Raw genomic sequence first — 23,562 nt, 5'->3', positions numbered from 1 at the left:
GTGTGTGCCCACCCAGCTTTCTCCTTCCTGGGCAACCCTATATCCACGAATAAGGAATGGTGTTATGGTCTTCCCTAATTTAACCTAATCAAAACGACCCCTCTGAACAAGTCCCAAAGGCTGATCTTCTTAATGTTGTCACTCTGAACAACACTGAAAACTGAGCTTCAAGGGTAGCAAATCTATGAACATCCGTGTAACCGAGAGTTAGTCATACAGCCAGCACCTGCCAGTGGGTGCCAGGAGCTGTCCACTGTCATCTCTTTTCATGGTATAAATTCATTCATACAGCCTCATTTGTTCATTGGATATGTGCAGAGAGAGTGAGCTTCCACAGGCTTTAATATAAAGGTGGAAGCAGGTGCCCACCAACCCCCACACCTGCATCTGAGAGCTGCATAGTGGTGGCTGACTGGGGAGGTTTGTCCTCCTCCCCCACCATGAGGTCAGCTCTCATTTCTCCTTTAAGCTAGCTGGTTAACCCCCAAGCCCCACCCATCAGTACTCAATTAAAGTAGGATTAGCTAACTGTAACCACACTGACCATCCAAAATACACGAGCGGCTGTAAAGACTCCTGAAAACAACAACAACACAGATTGGATTTAACACACAAAACAAGCACAAGCGACCAGAGATACGTGGGAGCCTTTCCTCAAGGTCCCAGCCCTCACCAGACATGCTGATCACAATTCCCAGGGTAAAGCAGAGCCTTCAGCAAACGCTGGTACTCCGGGTTTTAATTTCATGTGCTTATTTACTGAAAGAGAGGCAAGAGCCATTTTGAAAAGTGGGTATCTAGCCAGGTGGTGGTGGTGCACGCCTTTAATCCCAGCACTCGGGAGGCTGAGGCAGGCAGATCTCGGATTCCTGTGAGTTTCAGGATCTACAGAGTGAGATCCAGGACAGGCACCAAAACTACAGAGAACCCCTTTCTCGATAAAAAAAAAAAATGGATATGTAGACATACATCTTACTTATATGGTTTTGGGGCCATACACAATGTATGCTACCCATCAAAAGTGTGTGGAATATGGTTTGGGAACCATACACAACATATGTTACCCACCAAAAGTGCGTGAAATATGGTTTTGTGGGCATATACAATATATACCTATCAAAAGTGTGTGAAAAGTTAAAATGGAAGAACAGAATTTCTGCTGATGAGAATCCTCTAAATAAAAGGTGCAAGTGGGCTCTTAATTCATTTTTGGAAAGATAGTTATGCATCCCTCTTGATGAATTCCCAAACAAATTGTCATCAGAGATGATGAAAATTTAGCAGGTGATTTACACAAAATCTTTCATAATTAGTGACTGATGATGGAAAATGAGTTTGATGATTTCGTAAATTCAGCCAACAATCATTTCCTCAAGTTTTCCATACCTAAGTTTGGGCTGTCTCTCATCAAGCTGTAACAGAAACTGACTGTCCCAGTTGCTTAGGGCTGACCGGGGGACATAGCAATAAGAAGGGCTAGGTAAACTTTCCCATCTGAGGCAACAGGAATGACTGGTCACCCTACTAAAGCTCGGAGACTCTACACAGTCATGTCCCAAGCTGTCAACTAGGTCTCAACAAAAGGTCATGCTGATTTTAATGAGAGCCTATTAGTTCTTTAACTGTTAAATGCTATTAATTTCATTTTTGTGGTTTTGGTATTTTTGAGATTGAGTTTATGATATAAAATGCCATTTGTGCAATAGAAAATCAAATGACCTTAAATATATACAGATTTGTGATTGAAGTTGAACAGTTTTATTTTTATATCGAAGGTCTCTTGAGGGTCACATGTTGGAGGGTTGGGCAACAGCCTGCAGTCCTCCCAGGGGACCGTGGGGTCCTCAGGAAAAACAGCTGCGGTGATACTAGAAGGCTACCTTTCACCCTCTTCTTCCCCTCACCACTCCCTTCTCTTCTGTCGAGCCCCTCCCTTCCTGCTCTTGCTGACCCCATCCTTGAGGGATGAAGCTGTGCTGTGCTCACAGAATACTCTGTCATGCTACCAGGCGACAGTCAACATAGTCAGCCAACCAGACTGGAAAGCCTAAATCCTCCAGCCAAGATATACATTTCTCCTTTTCTGCATATTTACCTTGGCCATTTTGTCACAGAAAAGGAAAGTCAACTAACACAATGGGGGGGGGGGGGGCAAATGAAACAGTTCCACCGACAGCACCAGGGTGCCAATTGTTTATGCTGTTATAACTGATGGTTCCTGGATGTGCTTTAGCGCAGTGTCTTTCTATATGCATGATTTGTTAAGGTAGTAATGTGTGTTGTGTTTGAGTTCATGGGATTCAACATATATGTGGATAATATTTTACTGTTCTCTGTCTCTCTATCTCTGTGTCCCTCTCTGTATCTCTCTGTGTCTCTGCCTCTCTCTCTCTCTCTGTGTCTCTCTCTTCCCTCCCCTCTCTCTCTCTCTTTCTCTCTCTTTCCCCCCTCAGGTCTATATATCTATATCTATATCTATATCTACATTTATATCTATATCTATATCTATATCTATACAGAATATAATGTTACAGTGAAAACATTCCCACCTGCCTTCCTCCATCTGGCTAATGCATGGCATCCTGAGCAGTAAACACTTTAATTAGTTTGTAACACATCCTTGCAGGATTTTTCTTCTGAAAATACAAAGAAACATGACTGCATGTGCTTATTTTCTTGCTCTTGTCTCCAAAAGTATCCTAGGGTAGTACTGTTTTCCCCAGTATTTTTTTTCTTTGACAAGGGTCTTTCCTACAAGGTAGATTTACATAATGGCGCTTTACTCATCTCCCGTAGCTGCACAGTATTACAATAAATGGGTATGTCAGAATTTATCTAGTTCCTTATTTACAAATATTTAGGTTGTTAGCCATCCTGTTTTGGTCAAATTTACAATGTTGCAGTGAAAACCTACAAATCTACACACCTATAAATTTCTGTGCAAAGACTGTAGAACAGCACTGCAGATCTAAGGAGACACGAACCCTTGTGATGCTAGATGCTGCGGAGTTAAGCTCTCCTTAGCTGCTTCACGCCACGTCCACAAGACTGACAAGCTCCTGTTTCCCATATCCATCTCAAGACCTTGTGTTATTAGCTGGGGCTTTACTGCACAGTGACAAAGTAAGATCTCACTGCAACATCAGTGTTTGTTCTGTCATGGAGAGGTTAAAGGTCACATTCCCGTATTCCGAGATTTTCGATCACACTGTGTAAAGGTATGTCACTCTGACTGGTGTAATAAAAAGCTGAACAGCCAATAGCTAGGCAGGAGGTATAGATGGGACTTCCGGGCAGAGAGAGCTCTGGGAAAAAGAGGGGAGATGCCAGCTGGACAGAGAGGAAACAGAACATGCAGGAGGAGAGGTAAAAGCCACAAGCCATGTAACAGCATGTAGACTAATAGAAATGTGTTGATTTAAGTTATAAGAGATAATTAGGAACAAGCCTAAGCTAAGGCTGAGCTTTCATAATTAATAAGAAGTCTCTGTGTCATTATTTGGGGCTAGTGGGACAGAGAAACCCATTACATTATTGATTGGAAGATCATTTGTATTTCATGGATACTAAAATACTTTTCTATCTGTGATCCATATTCCCCCTGGAATGACTGCCCATCTTTTGATCTTAATAAACTAGGAAAACTAGTTATTTACCTGTTATAGTATGTGTACATAATGTGTGTTACATGCATGTGTGTGCATTTTGTTGTGTTTTATATATAAATTTTATTTTTCCCAGGTTGTCATTTCTTGTGGAATATTATTTTAAGGTGTGTTATATTTCTTTATGCTGTGGAACATTTAATGCATTGCATTCTTTTATGTTGCATGTGTTTAACTCTGTGAAGCTGTGTTACTTTGCCTGTCTAAAACACCTGATGGTCTAATAAAGAGCTGAATGGCCAATAGTGAAGCAGGAGAAAGGATGTTGGGGCAGAGAGAATAAATAGAAGGAGAAGTCTGAGAGGTGGGGAAGAAGAAGGAACAAGAGAAGAAGGAGAGGAGGATGCTAGGGGCCAGCTACATTTGAGGCATTTTGATACACAGCCATGGAAAGCATCCTCGGTCCTATTTATGCCTTAGGCATCAGCCAGCCATGGAGTAAGAGTGAAAGGAAGATATACAGAAGTAAGAAAGGGAGAAAGCCTGGAGGCAAAAGGTAGACGGGGTAATTTAAAATTACTAAAAGCTGGCAAGCAACAAACCAAGCTAAGGCCTGGCATTTATAATTAAGAATAAGCCTCTGTGTGTGGTTTATTTGTGAGCTGGGTGGCGGGCCCCCCAAAAGAGCAAAACAACCAACAACAATTTCTATTTTCATTTTCATTATGATATATTTTTAATGTTTGTTTTAAGAAACACAATGGCCAAGCCTTCACTTGATGGTGTTGAGATCTGAGAAAACGCTAGACAAGTGCTATGCATGATTCATTAGTAAATAAAACACTGATTGGTCAGTAGCCAGGCAGGAAGTACATACAGTTTTAAAAAAAGATAGTTTTTAAAAATTAAGTCTTTAAAGAGACAGTAAAGGTAGTATAAAAAATAAGCCACATAAAGATGGATATTACACAGAGAATCTGGATTGTGTTATCTTTGGGATTTTTAACTAAAGAGAGAAATTTGATTACAAACCAATATGTATATTTTAAAGACACCTCAACTTCAAAATTTGGATCTAAGGATATGTTGCTTTGGAAAGGAGGCTCTGCTTTTGTTTCCACAGAAAGCCAGAGGCTGTAAATTTGTTCCAGATTAAGATACATCAGGTTTGACCAGCCAAGACCCCCTGAAAGGTCTCCGATGACACCATGGCCCAGATGATCCAACATCCAGAATGGTTTCAAGGCAACTGGTTCAAAAGATATACCTTCACGGACCACTCCATAGTCTTAAATTTTTCTTTGTGTCCCCATAAGATACAGCGCCCCCCTCCAGCAGGAAGTAGTAAGAGAAACTGTGCCCAAATTCCCAAATATATCAAGCTGGCTTTGGAGATGGAATTGGCTCACTCCTTCTCTAAACCCAGGCATATTTATTAAAAAAAAAAAAAAAAAAAAAGGTTAAGAGATTCTTGTGTCCCAAATTTAAACTGCTTGGCCATTAGCTCAGGCCTACCATTGTCTAGCTCTTACTCTTATATTCAGCCCATTTCTATTAATCTATACTTTGCCACGTGGCTCGTGGCTTACTGGTACCTAACATCTTCTTTGTCCTGGCAGCTGCTGAAGTGTCCCTCTTGCCTTCCTGTTCTCTCGATTCTCCTCTCTCTTAGTCCTGCCTATACTTCCTGCCTGCTGTCTCTGTCTACCCTGCAAGACTCCCAAAAGTTGCTTGCATCCTTCTCCCGTTTCTCAGGTAATATTATATCCTTCTGGGGTCTTTGATATAGTTGAAACTAGATAGTTACAGTTTACCTTAGTTATGATAAAAGATAAGTTAGATATAAAACCTTAAACTCACAAATATAAGACAGATAGGGTATCTTCCTTAATATTGTAACTGTAATTCTTGCTTGATAATTGTTTTGTTATATGTAGTTTTACTATGTAAAACCTTCCTTTTTGAAAAAAAAGAAAAAGAGGAAGTGCTGTGGATGATTCATTGGTAAATAAAACACTGATTGGTCAGTAGCCAGGCAGGAAAAGAAGGTCTCCAGCAACAGACAAACTTCCATATTCTGAGATGATGAGGACAAACTTCCACTTTGCCTCTCTGTGGCTCCTTCCTTACACCACTTCACTCCACACTATCTAACTTGTGCTAGGTGAGAACAGTGAAGACATTATATCCAGGAAGGTATTCACGCATCCCTTCTTAACAGCCTCCTTCCCTCCTCAGCCTTGGAGACCTGTGCATTCCAGCCTATTTCTGGCTTCCTCCCCTGTTTAGTCTGTCTGTCTTACTATTTGTGTGCCAGTACCACACTGCTTTCATTACTGCAGCCTTATGGTTTCATATGCTTTCTAGGCTACCTAATTCTTTGCACACAATAAGGGAGTTCCGTTTGTGTACAGATTTTAGAATCAAGACAGCCAAAAGCTCAAATTCCCAGTGTCCTTCTTCCTATTTGTATGATTCCAGGCAGGTGATGTATTTAACTTCCATGGATCTGCTTCCTGTGTGTCTTCCAGAAAGTCCTATCTTCTTAGAGGACTTTCTGAGGATTACAGTCCTGCGGGTAAAATGCTTAGCCTAGCACATGACACACGGCAGACTTCCAACTAACTGGAGCCATCAGTCACTTTGCCAGATTTCAGCCTGCTAATAATGTATCCAGGGACTTTAAAATTAAATTTGTTGGCCTGTTTTTATTTATTGACTGAAGAAACATGTCTCAAATGAACATAATCCCTCATGAAAGAAGCATTAGGGGAGAGTAAACAAGAATCTTACAGCCTAGTCAATCTGCCATTTGAGTTCAATCTGCTATTGAGCAATTACTATGAGCTAGTCACTGTGGTTAGCTAAAGGCACATAAGCCATAGTGTCCTGGCTGTGTCAGGGGTTCACCTTGCTGAATGGCTAGCAGTAAAATGGGGAGACTGGTTTCCTTGCTCTCCCATCTCCTTGTAGCACGCCCATGGCTGTGACGTCCATGTACATGTGCATGCTTACTGCTGTCCTTCCTACCTGAGTTCTCCTTAGTGCTCTCCATAAATGCCATTCTAAATACAGCTTCGCTGTCATCACTCTGCAGTTCCTGCCCCATGCTTCCCCTCACACTACTAATTCCATACCAGAGGGACCATTCCCAGTCACCAAAACAACTGCCGACAAGTCTGTACCTCCCCTTCAGTTTTCATGCACAGATCCAAAGCCCAACACCCCGTGATCACCACGGTGAGTTCATTAGTTTGCACTCTAAACCCCTTTGCTTCCTCAGCTCAAAATTCCTGACTCACAGCAGAGATCCCTGCCCTGATATCCCGGCAGTTCAAGATGACCCCAATGAGTCCCCCTGCTAGGTGGTATTGTGACATGGATCACATGGCAAAAGCCACTCTCTGGCTGTACAACAGGACACGACTCAGCATATGGACTAAGAGATTCTACTGCCAGCTTATAGGATATGGATCACCATGTGGAGAGAGTTTTCCAGCAGACCATGTAGCCTCAAGAAGCTGAGTGAATCCTGCCTGACCGCCATTGAGAAAGTCAGTCCTCCAGGCTGGAGGAACCATGCCTGTCGCCAACCACAGGCACCTAGTGATGACACTAAGCTCCAAGGAGGAATCTGGCCAGGTCATCATGGTTGTCACCCTGTGATGGAACAGTGAACACAATCAGTCCATGCCCTGATATTTCAGAAACTACGCAATGATAATAAAAGGACGTTTGAGCTGCTACATTTGAGGCATTTTGGTACACAGCCATGGAAAGCATCGTCAGTCCTGCTTATGCCTTAGGCATCAGCCCAGCAAGCATCCGGCTTCCCTCTTCCCTCACTCCAGCCATAGGAGCTGGGGAACCTTCTGATGCCCATAGGCACCTTGTACCAACACCTGCTGTTGAAACTGCACTGTACCCTCTTCATCTGTTCCTTCCTTTCCCCAAGTCTGGTGAGCAACACAAGGAAGACAGTGTCTGGACCATTTTTCATTCCCTGGCACCTGGTCGATTTTCATACCCTGGTGCTGAGTCCAATTCCACAAGTACTCGCTGAAGAACGGGATGAAGGCAAGGCTCAAGAGCAGTTCTCTTCTGCCTGGCAGACATCACATCCAACGTCATAAAGGATATCTTTGTGCAATTAATGAAACAGCAACTTAATAAAAGGTACAGTAAGTCAAGGCCCCTCCCACTTTCACACACATGCGAATGCCCTAGGAATCTTGCCAGCATGCACATGTTGGTGTGGGAGGGGTCGGGGCTGAGATTCCCATGAGGCTCCGCGTGGTTTGTCAGCTCCTGCCAAAAACATATGGATGACCTCAGAGCTATGGGCATTTCACCTTTCACCAAGGCAAGGAGTGGGGGCAGGACGGGGGTAATCCAACCACAATGACCTCTGTTATTCCCCATCTGTGATGAACACCCAAATCAGGCCTAATTCTCTACAGTAGCTCTTGATACCAGTTTGAGCCCTCTCCATTCCGTCAATATACAAGAAATTTGCATAATTCAAAGCAAAATCTTCTACAGCAAAAAGGCAATGGTGAAAGACACAGGATTCAAGAGCTGATTATGCTCATATGGCAGCTGCTGGGGCTCTTTGACAATCACTGCATCATTCAAAAGTGAAATGAAATCTCTAGTATGCTATCTGTCACTTGGCGAGTGGGTTAGGATACTTGGCTCACACATATATTTGCTATTGAAATTCTGCCTAGAAAGAAAAAGAATCAAAAATAATAATAATATTACCTCTTACTCTGGACAAACATTACCCAAGCTCGCTGTGTCTGTATAGTCTTTAGATAAAACAAGGTTTTGGATATGCTGGCACACACAAACATATATATGATTTTTTTTATTGTCAGAGCAATTTACATTTATTTTATATTGTCCTCATTCTATTGTTTTAAACTACTTAATACCATATGTCAGAGCCAAAAGATGCTGTATTGGGGGTTAGGTAACCTAAGGTCCAATACCAACCTAGCAATGAATAGTTATTTACACTTAAATGACTGATTTATATTCTCCAGACCTAAGTTTTCTAAAACTGGATTTTCTATTTTTTTTCTAAAATAAAGTTCTCCCTGGCTCTTGGAGCTTTAATATTCTTCATTTCTGCCTGGACTAATTAATCATTTTACAAAAATAATAAATCTGCACTGCTATTAATGAATACAGAACATATTTTAAAATGTCTTCTCCTCCCATTTGGAAGAACCAGAGAAATCAGCACAGTCCAAAGAAAATAGATTGTGATTGTGACCTCCCAGGGTTCAAACTTCAGTTCTAAAAACTCAAAATAAAGCTGAGTCATTTGGAAAACAAGAACAGCATCCTGGTGGAAGTAAGTGCTGAAAGCTGAAAAAATATGAAATAAAATTTGCTATAGGACACTCCCACTAACAATTGAAAAGCTGTCATTTGAGAAGGGAGGTTTGGTGACAGTGAAATGAGCAGTGTGACTGGACATACTGTTCCCTGCTGGTAGCCTGGGACACATCCTGTGCCTTAAGGTTGAATTTCAGTGGTGATCTCTAATTAGATGGTGCCTTTGTGTCTGTCTGGGGGTTTCAGCCAAAGGCTCTTAGCTGCTCGTATGCCTATAGTGCCCTTATTGAACCTCTGCTGCTGGACAAATGTCCCTGCAAGGCTGGAGGGCTTTTGAGAGCCTTGGGGTCCCTACTCCAGCAGCTGACACTTGCCTCAGGAGACACATGCTGGCTCTGTGAACTGCAGGAAATGCAGATTTCTGATGAATAATTTCAGTAACAAACTGCTACTTGAATTCTATCTGCTGCTTCAAACACAGTTTTCAAATTCTTGTGTGCTCTAATCCCATGTGGGATATGAACCAAAGATAAAGAAAATTAACCAGTGAGAGAAATAATGTAGGTATACATGGGACCTTCTCCACTGTTCTACTGAAACGTATATGTAATCAAAAAGAAGAAAGGCACTTCCATTTGTTCAGATACTTGGTAATATGGCTACAGTCTCCAGAGGAGACCACTGATCAAAGGCTTATACAAAAGCAATGGCTGACATCTCCAGTGGTTTACAAACAACTTCTTTCAGCAGTCCATCTGTAAATTAACTCAACTGATTATTGGAAAATGGCATCAGTCTTATTTGAAGCCATGAAATGGTAAAGAATTAAGAACTACTCGGGTGGGAAAAAACAGGAAACAAATAACTCCACACTCAGCATTTCCTCAATATCCATGTAAGGATGCTACTAATGAGATTTCATTTCACCCTGCAAAAATTGAGGTCAACCATAGCTCTCTGGCGTCCTTACTTTAAGGCCATACAGTTGTTACTGTATCGAGTAACAACTTCTTCAGCTATGACATGAAGATTAACTGGGAAAGACTACACAGTCCTGCCCTAAACATCTTACAGTCTCATTATTCACTAAATCTTCAAAGTTTAAGACTCAGTATTTAAAGAGGTTTGCTACTTTTGAGGGGTCTGAAGGAGGAAGAATAGCAACTAACGTTTACTCTAGATTTTATATTTTTTAAGGTTTATTTATTTATTATGTAAACAGTATGTATGCCTGAAGGTCAGAAGAGGGCACCAGATCTCATTACGCATGGTTGTGAGCCACCATGTGGTTGCTGGGAATTGAACTCAGGACCTCTGGAAGAGCAGTCAGTGCTCTTAACCTCTCCAGCCCAGTTATATTTTTTATATTGTTTATTTTATATAAACAATTGGAGGCCATATATCCTATTCTTTACTGTTAAGTAAAGTATCCCTTTAAAATTGTGAAGCTCATATTTAGGGGAGAGTGAAATTTAAAATTATATAGCCTACATATTGTCTTGAGGTTACTGAGTCCAAAGCACCCATATCAAGCATCTATAAAATCACTTTGAGAAAAATGTTTAATTTTTCCAAGTCACCATTTGCCTATTCTAGGCTAGACAATTCGCAAGGTGCAGGGTGGAAAAGGGTAACAAAGGACTTAAAATGTCACTGATCTTCATGCCAGATATTGGCAAAAAGCAGGGTATGACAAGGAATCTCCAGGGAACAGAAAACCTCCCCTCTTTTGCTTCTTCCAGAGCACTGAAACTGGAGCAGAAACACAAGGTCACTTACACCCAAGACCCACATAAGCAAAGATGGAGGATGTGTAATGATGGCCACGGCAAAGATCCACCATGGCAGAGACCACTGCAGAAAGGATAAACCAATGTGTCCTTTCTGGAAGATGGTGCAGAAAGGCTGATAAATCCCTTTAATACAAAAATTCTTCTGATAAGATTTTACCTGTGGATTGGGGGCAAAAATATACAAATATCTATAAGATACATAAATAGGAATACTTATTATAATATGTATAACCACAAGAATAAAAGCGAAGTCAATGTTTACAGTAAGACACTGGGAAAATAAATCCTGTGAACTTCTGGGTAAGATGGTGAGAGAGTTGGAATACGAAAAAGGCACGAAGTTTAGAAGCCCAGGAAGGAAACAGCGAGTCCTCAAAAAGTCAGGAGAAAGAGACTCATGACACAGAGACATTAGACCCAGCTTCAGCCTTGTTGGCCCCCTGCAAGGGATGTGGATGGAGGAGTGGCAGAGAAAGGGCTTCCAAAAAATAAGTCAGGCCAGAAATGGGCAATCCTGTCCTCAGGTCAACACTGCAGCAGTCACACTCAGTGGTGTTTAGTGACACAGTGGTTCTTAGAGCAGACAGGCTGTGGTGAAGAGCAATGTCCTTTGTCATTCAGTGACTCAAGGGAGGAGCTGGCCAGTGTTCTGATACAGAATCTACAGTTCCCTGGGAACTGGACCTATCAGCAGAGCCTGAATCAGGGAAAAACCACAGGTCAGTGAGCCTCAATTTTCTCTGTTCATCTCCTCAACGAAGAAAGGCTCAATGAGGTAGTTATTGAGAGCATGGAGACAGGGGTTGCTCGCGAACCTAAGAGTATATACACAGGAGGCTCAGCTTAAGCTAGAATAACCATGAGGAAAAAAATAGTCCTGTCTCTTTGGGCCTGGAAAGCTCCCATCAACAAAGAACAATGCTGGAGTGTGATAGCTCTGAGCATGACCCCAGTGAGTAGACCCACAGCTGCATCCCACAGCAGGGTGACTAACATTCAAGAGTTCTTGAAAGCATGAAGACAGGCCCTCTACCTGGGCAGATCTCGGTGTTGTGGCTACTTCCCACTTTCCCAGAGCAATGGAGCCAACCCCCAGCTAAAACATTAGCCTCTCTAGGGGAAGAGTTTGAGGAGTCTTGGAAGGGTGAAAGAAACGGAACAAACCACCATGTGTAAAGCTAAGTGTGGTCAGCAGAGAGAGGCCCATGGTATATACACAAGGAAGGGATGCTCCCAACATGAAGACAGTGCTGAAGACATAAGCCAGCTATCCTATACAGACTCAGCCACACAGTCTGCATACACAGCTGGAAGGACAGAAGCTACACACTCAACGGACCTCCACATGCACCACTGTAGTCTCCAACTTTCAAAGGACCAGAACGGAGCTGCCACACCCATCTCATCTTGTTTAAGTCTTGTGATCTTTTTATCCTAGGTCATCACACTTTTAGCATTACTTATTGTATTTATAAAATGTTTGTGGTTTTATTTCTTCTCTCTATCTCTCATATATATATATATATATATATATATATATATATATATATATATATTTAACTTTGTGTAAATGATATTTTCATTGCCAGCAATGTGTTTTTTATTTAGTGTCATTTTTCTGTTTTTGTTCCTGTGTTTCTTCCCTGCCTTTCTATTTTTAGCTGTATTTTGACTATACTTTATTGGTTTAAAAAAAAACCTCTCATGGTTTGGTTTGGTTTTGTTGTTATCTTTTGTTCTGGCTAGTGTTTCTATTGCTGTGATAAATACCATGACCAAAAGCAACTCAGGAGGAAAGGGTTTATTTCATCTTACCCTTCAGGAAGGAAGTAAGGAAGTCAGAACAGGAAGTAAGTAGAGGCCATCGAGGAATGTTCTATGTGGCTTGTTTGCCTGCTTTCTTATACAACCCAAGACCATGTGCCCAGGTGTAAACCCACCCACAGTGGGGTGGGAGAGGTCCTTCCACATCAATCATCAGTCAACAAAATGCCCCACAGGCTTGACGACAAGCCAGTCTAATGGGGGAATTTTTTCAATTGAATTCCCTTCTTCTCAGATGATTCCAGCTTGTGTCAAAAACCTAACTAACATACCCTTCTTCCATTTATTAAGTTTTAAAATTTTTCATTATTGAGAAACTTGGGGGGGTCTCCTTTTGTACTTTTCTAAAGAAACTCTTCAATTTGTGGATGTTGCTAACACAGTAGTTTGCTTTGTCTTTGCTGATCTGTACTTCCGGCCATAAAAGAGTAGTCCACTTAATAAGACAATCCCCTACAGTAAGCTTGGAAAACAACAACAACAACAATAACAAAAGAATGCATTTCAAAAATCAGCCAAGCACCCAAAATTAAATCAAGAAGAAGTCAGTAACAGTTGACTTCTAAACAGTTATATAACAAATAAAAAGATGGAAATAGTAATAAAAATTAAATTATTCAATTCAAAGAAAACAGAAACAAAAAGAGTCCTCCCAAACTCCTTCTACAAAGTCAGTGTCACTTTTATACCAAAGCCAAGTAAAGACACAATAAAAAAAGAAAACTACAGACCAGTATCATTGAAGAACATAGACTCAAAACTGATCAATAAAACCCTAGCAAGCATAATACAGACATACATCAGAAAGCTTCCACATTATGACCAAGTTGGTCTTATCCATGAAATGCAAGAATGGTTCAACATACTCAAGACAATATATCTAATAAATTGGTTTTAAAAAATTGCATGATTATCTCAGTAGATGTAAAGAACGCCTGTGACAAAATCCAACATACCTTTATGAAAAAAAAATGTCCTAGAGATTGTAGGACTAGAACATTCTCCATGCAATAATATATATATATATATATATATATATATATATATATAGAGAGAGAGAGAGAGAGAGAGAGAGAGAGAGAGAGAACCCACAGTCAAGATTATCTTAAACAGAAAATCTTGAAGTCATACCACTGAAGTCAAGAATGAGACAGGCATGTCCACTCTCCCCACTGCTTATCAATATTGTGATAGAAATACTAGCTGGGGCAGGAAGGCAGGAGAAGGAAATTAAAGGGATACAAATGTGGAAATAAGTCAATTGGAAGATAACAGGATACTATACATTAAGTATCCCCAAAATTCTACCAGAATACTTATAAAACTGAAAAGCAAATTTAGCAACATAGTAGGATGCAGAATAAACATAACTTTTCTATAAGCCAACAACAAAAATACAGAGAAGGGGATCATGGACACATACTCATTCCAATAGCCTCAAAAAAATACCTAGGCATAAACCTGCCAAGGAACTTAAGGACTTCTAACAATGACAACTTTTGACCTCTGAAGAAAGAGATAAAGACACTAGAAAGTAGAAATACATTCCATGTTCATGAATTATAAAAATAATATTGTGAAAATGGCTATTCTACCGAAGGTATTTACAAATTCAAAGCAATCTCAAGCAAAATCCCTATCCCATTCTTCACATAAATAGAAAAAAAAACCCTATCCTAAAACTTTTATGGAACCAAAGACCCTGGATAGCTAAAAGAATCTTTAGCAAAAAGAAAAATGGTGGAGGATGCAAGTTCACATCTTGTGATATATCACAAAGCCATAGTAATGAAAACAGTATGGTATTGGCACAGAAACAAACATGCAGATTAATGGAACAAAGTAACTTTAGCCACTTAAAATTTAACAAAAATGCCAAAAACAGGTTGGACAAAAATAAGCATCTTCAACAAAACATGCTAGGAAAACTGGATGTCCACATTCAGAACAATGAAATTAGACCTGTATCAATCATCCTGTGGAAAAATTAACCCCAAATTACAAAAGACCTAAACACGAAAACTGAACCTGCTAGAACAAAGCATAGGCAGGACCCTCTACGATATAGGTGTAGAAAAGGACTTTCTGAATAGGAGTTCATTTGCCTAAGAACCATGGCCAGAAATTGACAAGTGGGACTGCATAAAACTAAAAACCTTCTGCATGGCTAAAGAAACTATCAGCTGGGTGACAAGGAAGCCTGCAAAATAGGAGAGAATCTTTGCCCATTACCCATCTGACTGAGGATCAATAGCCAGAACATACAAACAACTCAAAAAACAAAGAATCAAACCCACAAATGATCCATTTACAAATGGACATAGACCTGAACAGAGAGTTTGTAACATGAATTGCTAAATGGTGTTATAAAAAATAAATAAATAAATCCCAGAGCCAGATATTGTGGTGAAAGCTGAAAGATCAGAGAAACAGAACAAGCCACAGCCAACCTCACCTCACCAACTCCTCAGCTAATCCTGTTCCCATGAGTTCTCAGACTGAAAGCTTCTGAGTCTTCACCCCTGCTTAGTTCCTATCTCCTCAGGTCTTATATACTGTTCTCCACCCAGCCATGCCACTTCCTGAGATTAAAGTTATGTGTGCTTTCCAAGCAAAGGCAATCATGTGCTGGGATTAAAGGCATGTGCCACCACTGCCTGACTCTGTTTTCAGTGTGGTGTTGAACTCACAGAGATCCAAATAGATCTCTGCCTCCCAAGTGATATGATTAAGGGTGTGTGCCACTACTATGTAGCCTCTATGTCTAATCTAGTGGCTGGCTTTGTCCTCTGATCCCCAGATAAGTTTATTAGGGTACACAATATACTGGGGACCACAATATATCACCACAAGAGTTATTAAAAAATAAAATAAAATAAATGGCTAAGAAATACCCCAAAGAATTTTCATCCTTTCTAGCAATTAAGAAAATGCAAATCAAAACTACTTTGAGGTTTCATTTTCACCCAGTCAGAATGACAAAGATTAATAAAACAACCAGCAACAAATGTGGAGAGAGCAGGTGGGGAAAGGGGAACACCATTCACTGTTGGTATTGCAGATTGTTGTAGCCAATATAGAAATCCGTGAGGGATAATTCTCCAAAAGCTAAAAGTAAATCTGCCATATGACCCAGCTATAGGCACAAAGGAAATGACATCCTGCTCTACATATATTGCTCACCCATGTTCATGGCTGTTCTATTCACAATAGCTTAGAAACAGAAGCAACCTAAATGCCCTTCAACACCAACAAATCAATAGTGAAAAAATATGGTAAATATCTACCTATCCTATCCAGCTTTGACACCTATGAACCACATCGATGACCAGCATGGCATGGTAACCCTAAACATACCGTAGTAGCACACAACTTAGCCGTAACCAGTTGCTCTCCAATTGGACTCAAGATGGGCTCAACAAGAGGGAGACCATGCTTAGTACTGAAAATCTTGAGTCCAATTGGGGAAGAGACAGAGGATGAGTTCAAGGGAAGGAATGGAGGTGGATTTGAGCAAAGCATATTATATGCATGTATGAAAATATCTAATAATACAAAATATTTATGCTAATAGAAGCATATGTAGTATCAATAAAAACTGAATTAAACATTATTGCTATAGAGGTAGCAACAAGCCACCACTATTAAATTCTAGTTTTGACTAAGTAAGGGCAAATATCAATGCTCTTCTGTTCCAAAATGAAAATGGAAGAAACACTATCACACTCATCCTGTCAAGCTAGTGTTGCCTACATGCCAACAGTGGATGAGAACACAACAAAAAGAAAACTACAGAACCAGCTCTTAATGAACATATAGAACAAAAATTGCTAATTTAATTCTTATAAACAGAGTTTCAGAACAAATTAAAATCACAAACTACAACTGAGTTCATTTTATTCTAGGGATGCAAATTTGATTTAACATATAGAAAGCAGTAAGTATCATGCACCACATTGACAGGATTAAGGACAGAAATGGCATGGTTATCTCAAGAAATGCAGAAAGGTCATTCGACAAAGTTCAGCATCACTTTATGATGAAAGCTCTGGAGAATCTATGTGGGATAGGGTTGTAGCTCAGTGGTGGTTTGCTTGAGTAGAGGATGTGATTGATGCCTTAGGTGCAATCCCCAATACCAGCTTTAAAGAAAGATTAGGAATAGGAGACACATACCTCAACATAATAAAGGCCATATATGGAAAATCTGAGACCATACCCCTAATATCTGAGGGTGCTTGTTTATCCAATGTTATTCAATTACAATACTCAAAGTCTTAAAACAATAAGAATAAAGATCAAAAGAAAGGAAAGAAAGAAGTCAAATTATCCTTATTTGCAGATGACATGACACTGTTCTTAAATGACTATAAAGACCTCACCAGGAATCTCCAGAAATGAGACCTTTTTGAGCAAAGGAGGAGAGTACAAAATCAACATACAAAAGTCAGTAACTTTTCAACATAAGTGACAAACTTGCCAAGAAAGGAAGTCAGGAGGAGGATTCCTTTCACAGAGGCTTCAAAATTAATAAAATATATAGTGGTGAGTCTAATAAAGAAGAGAAAAGACCTCTGCAATAAGAACTTCTCTACACTGGAGAAAGAAACAGAAGATGCTAGGTGATAAAAAGATCTCTTTTGATCGTGGATTGACGGGGTTAATATTGAGAAAACAACTATACTATGCAATCCCCATCAAAATCGAAACAAGAAAAATATCCTAAACTTCATATTAGAAGTATGAAAGACTGAATGACCAAGGCAAGTCTTAGCAAAAAGAGCAAGGGTGGGGATTTCATGGAACCTGATCTCAAATTATATCACAAAGCCACAGTAGCAAAACCAGTGTGGTATCTGCCATAAAAACAGACGTGTGGACCAATAGAATAGAACAAAGAATCCAGAAGATAAGCCACACAGCTACAACCCCCTAATTTTCAACAAAATATTTCAAAAACATACAACTTTTTACATAATTGTGCTTGAAAGTTTGGATTTCCGTGTAGAACACTGATGGCAGACGCTAACATCCTGCACAACAATCAATTCAAAATGGATCAGAGATCTCAAACATAGGCCTAAAAACTTTAGGACTGCCAGAGGGGAAACAAGACAGGCCTGGAAAGGCAAAGTTGCTCTCATAGACATGACCTAAATCTAAAATTATTGAAGTGCACACAGAATGTGTGTGTGCATGCATGTGTGTGTGTGCATATATGCATTGAAACTAGGAAGGGGATCATGAGAGGAGAGAAAAGGACCCTAAGGGAGGGAGAAAATGAGGGTAATAAAATACTGGTGACATGAAAATAGATGGGGAGAACTGTTTGGGGGAAGGGAGGCATACAATGTGTTGCCTGGCCACAAGGGAAGGGGGTGGTAGACAGGAATGGACTAGAACAAAGTATAGTTGACAGAAATGCATGAATAAACTATAACAAAACCTGTTACTTTCTAGGCTAACTTAAAAAAAAAAACAACTAGAAAACAAATATTCAATCTTGTTTTTTAAACCATGACACATTCTCAAAATGAATGCTATGTACCACTAAAAAGAATAAACAGACCTGAGTTCCCAAAGTATGCATATTAGGTTAGGTGCCAAAGAGGGGGTGGGGTAGGAACATAGCTCAGTGGTGAGGTGCTTGCAAAGGAAGCCTAAGGCTCTAAGCCCAAGTGAAATATTAGTCTGTTTAGGATAAGCACTGTGAATATGTGATATACATATACATATACATATACATATTCATATACATATACATAGGATATGGGGGTTTTCACTTTCCTTTTTGTTTATATTTCCTACAGATATACAACAAACTACTAGTAGTAGTAGTGGTATTTACATATTTCAGGAAATATCTAATATTATTTGGTACTTAATTCAGGAAATACTTGATACTCAATATAAGTATGGGAAGTGTCGTTTAAAAAAATTCCCTTTTTCCTTTAGTGCCTATCTATATTTGCCTTTTTTAACCATATGCTCATTTTTGAAAATATAGACAAATCCCTTTAAAATTCTACATACAAATGCACTGGAAGGTCACCAAATGAAAAACTCAGGGCCAGGTATGGGATAAACTGCCCACTCATTTGTTATTAGGAGTATCCCAGAAGCACCTCCAAACAATACAGGCTATTGTCATTGCTCTTGGTTACCCACCAGAACCTATGGACATACCCTATTCCTGATGAAAACCACACATTTTGGCCACACAACGTGAAGATTCTAATTTAATAATGACCAGAGAACTTCTTGCTGATGAGCTGGGTATTACTCTATAGGTTGCTGAGGTGGGAAAGTCATCAAAAGCCTTGCCTTGTGAACATCAATGACTGGTATAGTAAAACATGTCCATGGATACAATAGTGGCATGGATTTTAACCAACTGCTTTCTGAATGAATTTAAGGCCTACCCACAGGAGAGAAAACACATACCTGGTACTATAAATTTAGTTAATAACCCACGCTTGGGGAGTTCACAGGCCCCGGGGGTGAAGCAACTACTATTTCTCACCTACATGCACACACTATCAAAGTGCCCTCTAAATTCACGTCTCTCTACCCATAGATTAGTGCAGTTCTCAGACCCACCAGAGAGGCTTCCTGGAGCACTAGATGGTGGCTTCTGCAGCAATTCAAAATTGGTCAAAGTAGAGAATAAGTCTACGGAGATCTCAGCCACTAATCAAAAGGAAACATTCACCGCAGGAGTCTCCAGGCCACTCTGTCCACCCTTAAGTTTCCACAAGGCACAAAGTTGTCTTAAGGAAACAGCATGGACCAGAGAAGTATAGTTAAACATTATAACTTCAAGGTGTCCACATTGCTGTGAGATACTTTTAGGTGAGATTAACTCTGAAATCAGTAGATGCTGATGAAAAGCAGATCTGGGAAGGGCACATTCAAAACATTGGGGACCCTGACAGAAGACAGAGGTCACGGAGAAGTCCATCTCCACACAAACCTGGGACTCCAGCAGCACCTCTTTCCTGGGCCTCCAGCCTGCCATACAGATTTCCAGCTTGGTAGTCACAATGATTGCATGAGCCAAATCCTTAAATAATTCTCTACATAGATTTCTAGATAGACAGATGGGTGGAGGCATGGACAGATATAGCATTAGTTGTGATTCTCTAGAGATCTCTAATAAAACCTCTGCAGTTCATAATCTTCATTCCTTTCTTGATAATATTCAATTTGTCTTTGTAAAAAAAAATTTTGTTTTCTTTCCACATATAAAACTGATTAATTGTATTGTGACACCTTAAACAAGTCAGGAACAAAAACAAGTTCCCTGCGATCTTGTTTACATGTGGAATCTAGAAGAGCCTGCTCTCAAGGAAGCTGAGAGAAGAAGAGCGGTAACCAGAGTCTGGGAAGAGTGGAATGAAGGAGCTTGATTGGGACAGTTGATGCCCGGGTTCTAAGTAACACTTAGATACACAGGAGCAAGCTCTGAAGCAACATTACTCAGAGGGTGTCTTAGTTGGGGTTTCTACTGCTGAGAAAAGACACCATGATCACAGCAACCCTTATAAAGTAAAGCATTGAATTGGAGTGACTCTCTTACAGTTTCAGAAGTTCAGTCCATTATCATCATAGCAGGGAGCATGGCAGATGTGGTGCTGGCTACATCCTGGCTTGCAGGCAACAGGAAGTCAACTGAGAACACTGCTCAGTATCCTGGGCATAGGGAGCCTGAAAGCCTGCCCCCAGAGTGACATACTTCCTCCAATAATGCCACATTTCCTAATAGTGCCACTCCCTATGAGATTATGGGGGCTAATAACGTTTAGACTCCCACAGAGGGTGACTATGGAAAAGGAAATGGACATTTCAAAGACTGAAGAAAAGGAGAATGAGGTTTCACCCCCAATGAAATAACCAACGGGACAAGGGAAACTGGTTCAGTTGGTAAGCTGACTGCCTTAAAGTATGATGACCTGAGCTCAGATACCAAGAACCCACACTAAAAGCTGTGTGTGGTGCAAAGGCTTGTAGTTCCAGTGACAGAGAGAGAGGAGGTGGAGAGCATAGATCCCTGGAGCTCATGGGCCAGCTAGCTGACTCTCTCTGATAAAGTTCCGGACCAATGAGAGACTGTGGAGGTTTGAAAAAGAATGACCCCATAGGTTCACAGGTTTGAAGGCTTGGTCATTAGGGACTGGCACTACTTGTCAGGGATTAGGAGATATGGCCTTGTTGGAGAGGGTGTGACATTGTTGGAGTGGGTGTGGCCTTGATGAAGTGGGTGTGACCTTCTTGAGTAGGTGTGGCCTTGATGGAGAGGGTGTGGCCTTGTTTGAGTGGGTGTGGCCTTGTTGGAATAGGTGTGTCCTTGTTAAAGTAGGTGTAGCCTTATTGAAGTAGGTGTGTTACAAATATATTACAAACACATCCATTTTTGCATAGGAAACAACAAACGTTTGAGTAGACAAGCATGTCTAACTTGACTGAATTAAATGCTAAAACAACATGGTACAATATACAATTTTTATGTTTTGATGTATCAGTTTAAAAGCAAAGCAAAGCAAAAAAGAAAAGAAAAGAAAGAAAGAAAAAGATTTCCTTTTAAAATATACCAGACATTAACACTTATGCTTTAGAATAACATATAAAATTCAACCATAATCATGTATCTTTGAGCAGCTGGAACCCTCAGGTACAGTTACACCAGCGGGACCACTCCACTATGCCTTTGGGCAGTGATCACCAACCAGCAGGATCGATGCAGAGACTGCTGACATCTTACCAAACACCCATCCTGAGTCGTGTGCTCTTTGGACTCCATAATGAGCTTCCGCTTCCGGTTGGGCTGTCTCATCGCCACTTCAGGGCTCCTTAGCAGAGTTGTCTGTAAAACAGTAGCACATTAAACATTAGAGTTCGCCCCCTTTGCAATTACAATTGCAAAGCAAACACACGTTGCCGCAGTCTGGATAGTTGGGAGTTTGTCCTGCAAGGGCTCATGGGTAGAGAACCTTTAAAAGCACAGCTTAGCAGGTTTACTTGAACCACCGGCCTTAAAAAGGATTCTCACAGTTCTAGAGAGTTGCTGTCATGAAAAGGCAGACCTGGCCACTCTGGCTTTTGGTCTGGCTCTGCAGTCTCTGGTGCCCTAAATTATCTGTCTGTCCTGAGAGTTTCACAAGAGCCAAGATGCCAGACCATGCCCTTGAACACACCCTTGCACACAAGAACTGTTGAACACGCCCTTGAACACAAGAACTGTGAGTTAAATAAGCCTTTTAAAAATGTGTCCAGCTTCAGATATTTTATTATAGAACAAAGAATCCATTAATGTAAATACTTAACAATTTTATTTATTATAATTAGCTGATGACAAATTTATATGATTGCTTTTAAAACTTTTAATGTAAGAATGAAAATAATGGGGAGGGTGACAGATTTCATTTCCTACCCAGAATTTACATAAGAAAATAGATACTGCTGTGTTTGGCCTTATCTATGATAAATGCTTCTGTTGGTTGGTTTACTTAGATGACTGAGGATGCACTGGTACCACTCTGCAGCCTCTGTGCTCAGAGGGTCTGACCAAACACAAGAGCCATGGCAGAAAGATATCAGACACAGCAAGGCACCACAAAACAGGAATCAGGTTGAATGTATAACAACCATCAGGGACAGTTCTTGAGCAGATCAGCATAAAGCAGTCAAGATTCTTTGAAAAGTGATTTGAAATGAGACTTTTCACCTTGCAGTCTTTTTACCAGATGAGAAGCCAGCATCAGTAATATGCATGTACCACAGATATTCATGTACCCCAGAAGATACTATTCTAAAACCTAGTCTCAAAAGCTAACTTACAATATTCAGGAAATTGCCAGTTCTAAGGCAGATTTAGTTGTCTTTGACAAACATGACAGCCAAGCTCATCACTGGCCCTCAAGAGCTCTCATACTTTCTTCCCACATCTGCCTTACAGTGTTTAGGCTGCACACTGCTAGACAGCAGCAGGCCAGACAGCAGAGGCTGGAATCCAGCTGTGCTCAGCATACATTGTCCTGCTTCCCCCTGCACAGACCTACCCAAGAGAAAAAGCATCCTTTCGAAGAGTGACATGCTTAGGGCTAATAGCAGCTCTGACTTTGCCTGAGCCACAGAGTGGGACTGATTACTGTTTCGTTCCCTTAGGTCACAGTTTCCAGGTTTGCCTATCTTTTAATGTAGTGAATATTTCTTGAATTCTCTTCCTCTATACAAATCCTTTCCACCTTTAACTTTATGTTACACTCAATAGAATGATTTCACAGTTTTTTCCAACACAATGTGCACCTCTTTGCTCCCACTTTCTCCTGACCCTCAGCTTCTGGATACCCACCTCCTTCCTGCACCTCCTTGCGCCCACCCTCTGCTGACCCTCAGATTCTGGATACCCCCCTCCTTCCTGCATATTGCTCTTTCCCCTCTATCACTACTTACTCCTTTTATAAGTCAACTAAGAAGACTTCAGATCCTTCAGAAAAGCCTTCTTTTATTACTTCCTGTCTCAAATGGATCTTACAAGCATCTCCTACATTTTGTGGTTACTGTGCATGCCTTTGGCACAGCATTTAATATTTTTTTTAATTTCTTCATATATTCTTCCTTGGGCAGCTACAAGCAAACTGATAACAAGGAGCATGAACAGCCCATCCTTATTTTCCATTACCCAATTATGCCTGGCTCATAGCAGACTCTCTGTATGTGTTTGTTAGGTTTAACTGAGTATACACGTCTCCCTGATTTATACTGGAATCTCAGAGCCCTTACTCCAATGGATGTCAGTCCCTGATTCAAACATTACTTCTTCTAGAATGCTGCATGGCTAGAGTATCATTCTCAAATTCAACTCCTATCTCTTTTTCCTTAACACACACACACACACACACACACACACACACACAAATGCAAACAAAGGAACTGATTCCTCACATCCATTTGCTTCTAGTCAGATAGTATGCTTTTAAGACAGGCACTTACCT

The 23,562-nt window shown here is 40.5% G+C and overlaps 1 protein-coding gene across 1 annotated transcript in view; it reads right to left on the bottom strand.

Moving 5' to 3' along the window:
- LOC118573411 (lethal(3)malignant brain tumor-like protein 4) overlaps window positions 1-23,562 on the bottom strand; it is a 317,599-nt gene that overhangs the window by 221,161 nt on the left and 72,876 nt on the right. Inside the window, exon 2 of the mRNA XM_036173702.1 lies at window positions 21,330-21,431. Coding sequence (XP_036029595.1) covers window positions 21,330-21,401 — 72 coding nt within the window. The 5' untranslated portion in view covers window positions 21,402-21,431. The remainder of the gene's footprint in view (window positions 1-21,329; window positions 21,432-23,562) is intronic.

This window comes from Onychomys torridus, chromosome 23 (assembly GCF_903995425.1).
Source record: "Onychomys torridus chromosome 23, mOncTor1.1, whole genome shotgun sequence".
NCBI lineage: Eukaryota > Metazoa > Chordata > Mammalia > Rodentia > Cricetidae > Onychomys > Onychomys torridus.
The sequence above is the reverse complement of the archived record's forward strand: the minus strand, read 5'-3'. Positions and strand labels throughout refer to the sequence as shown.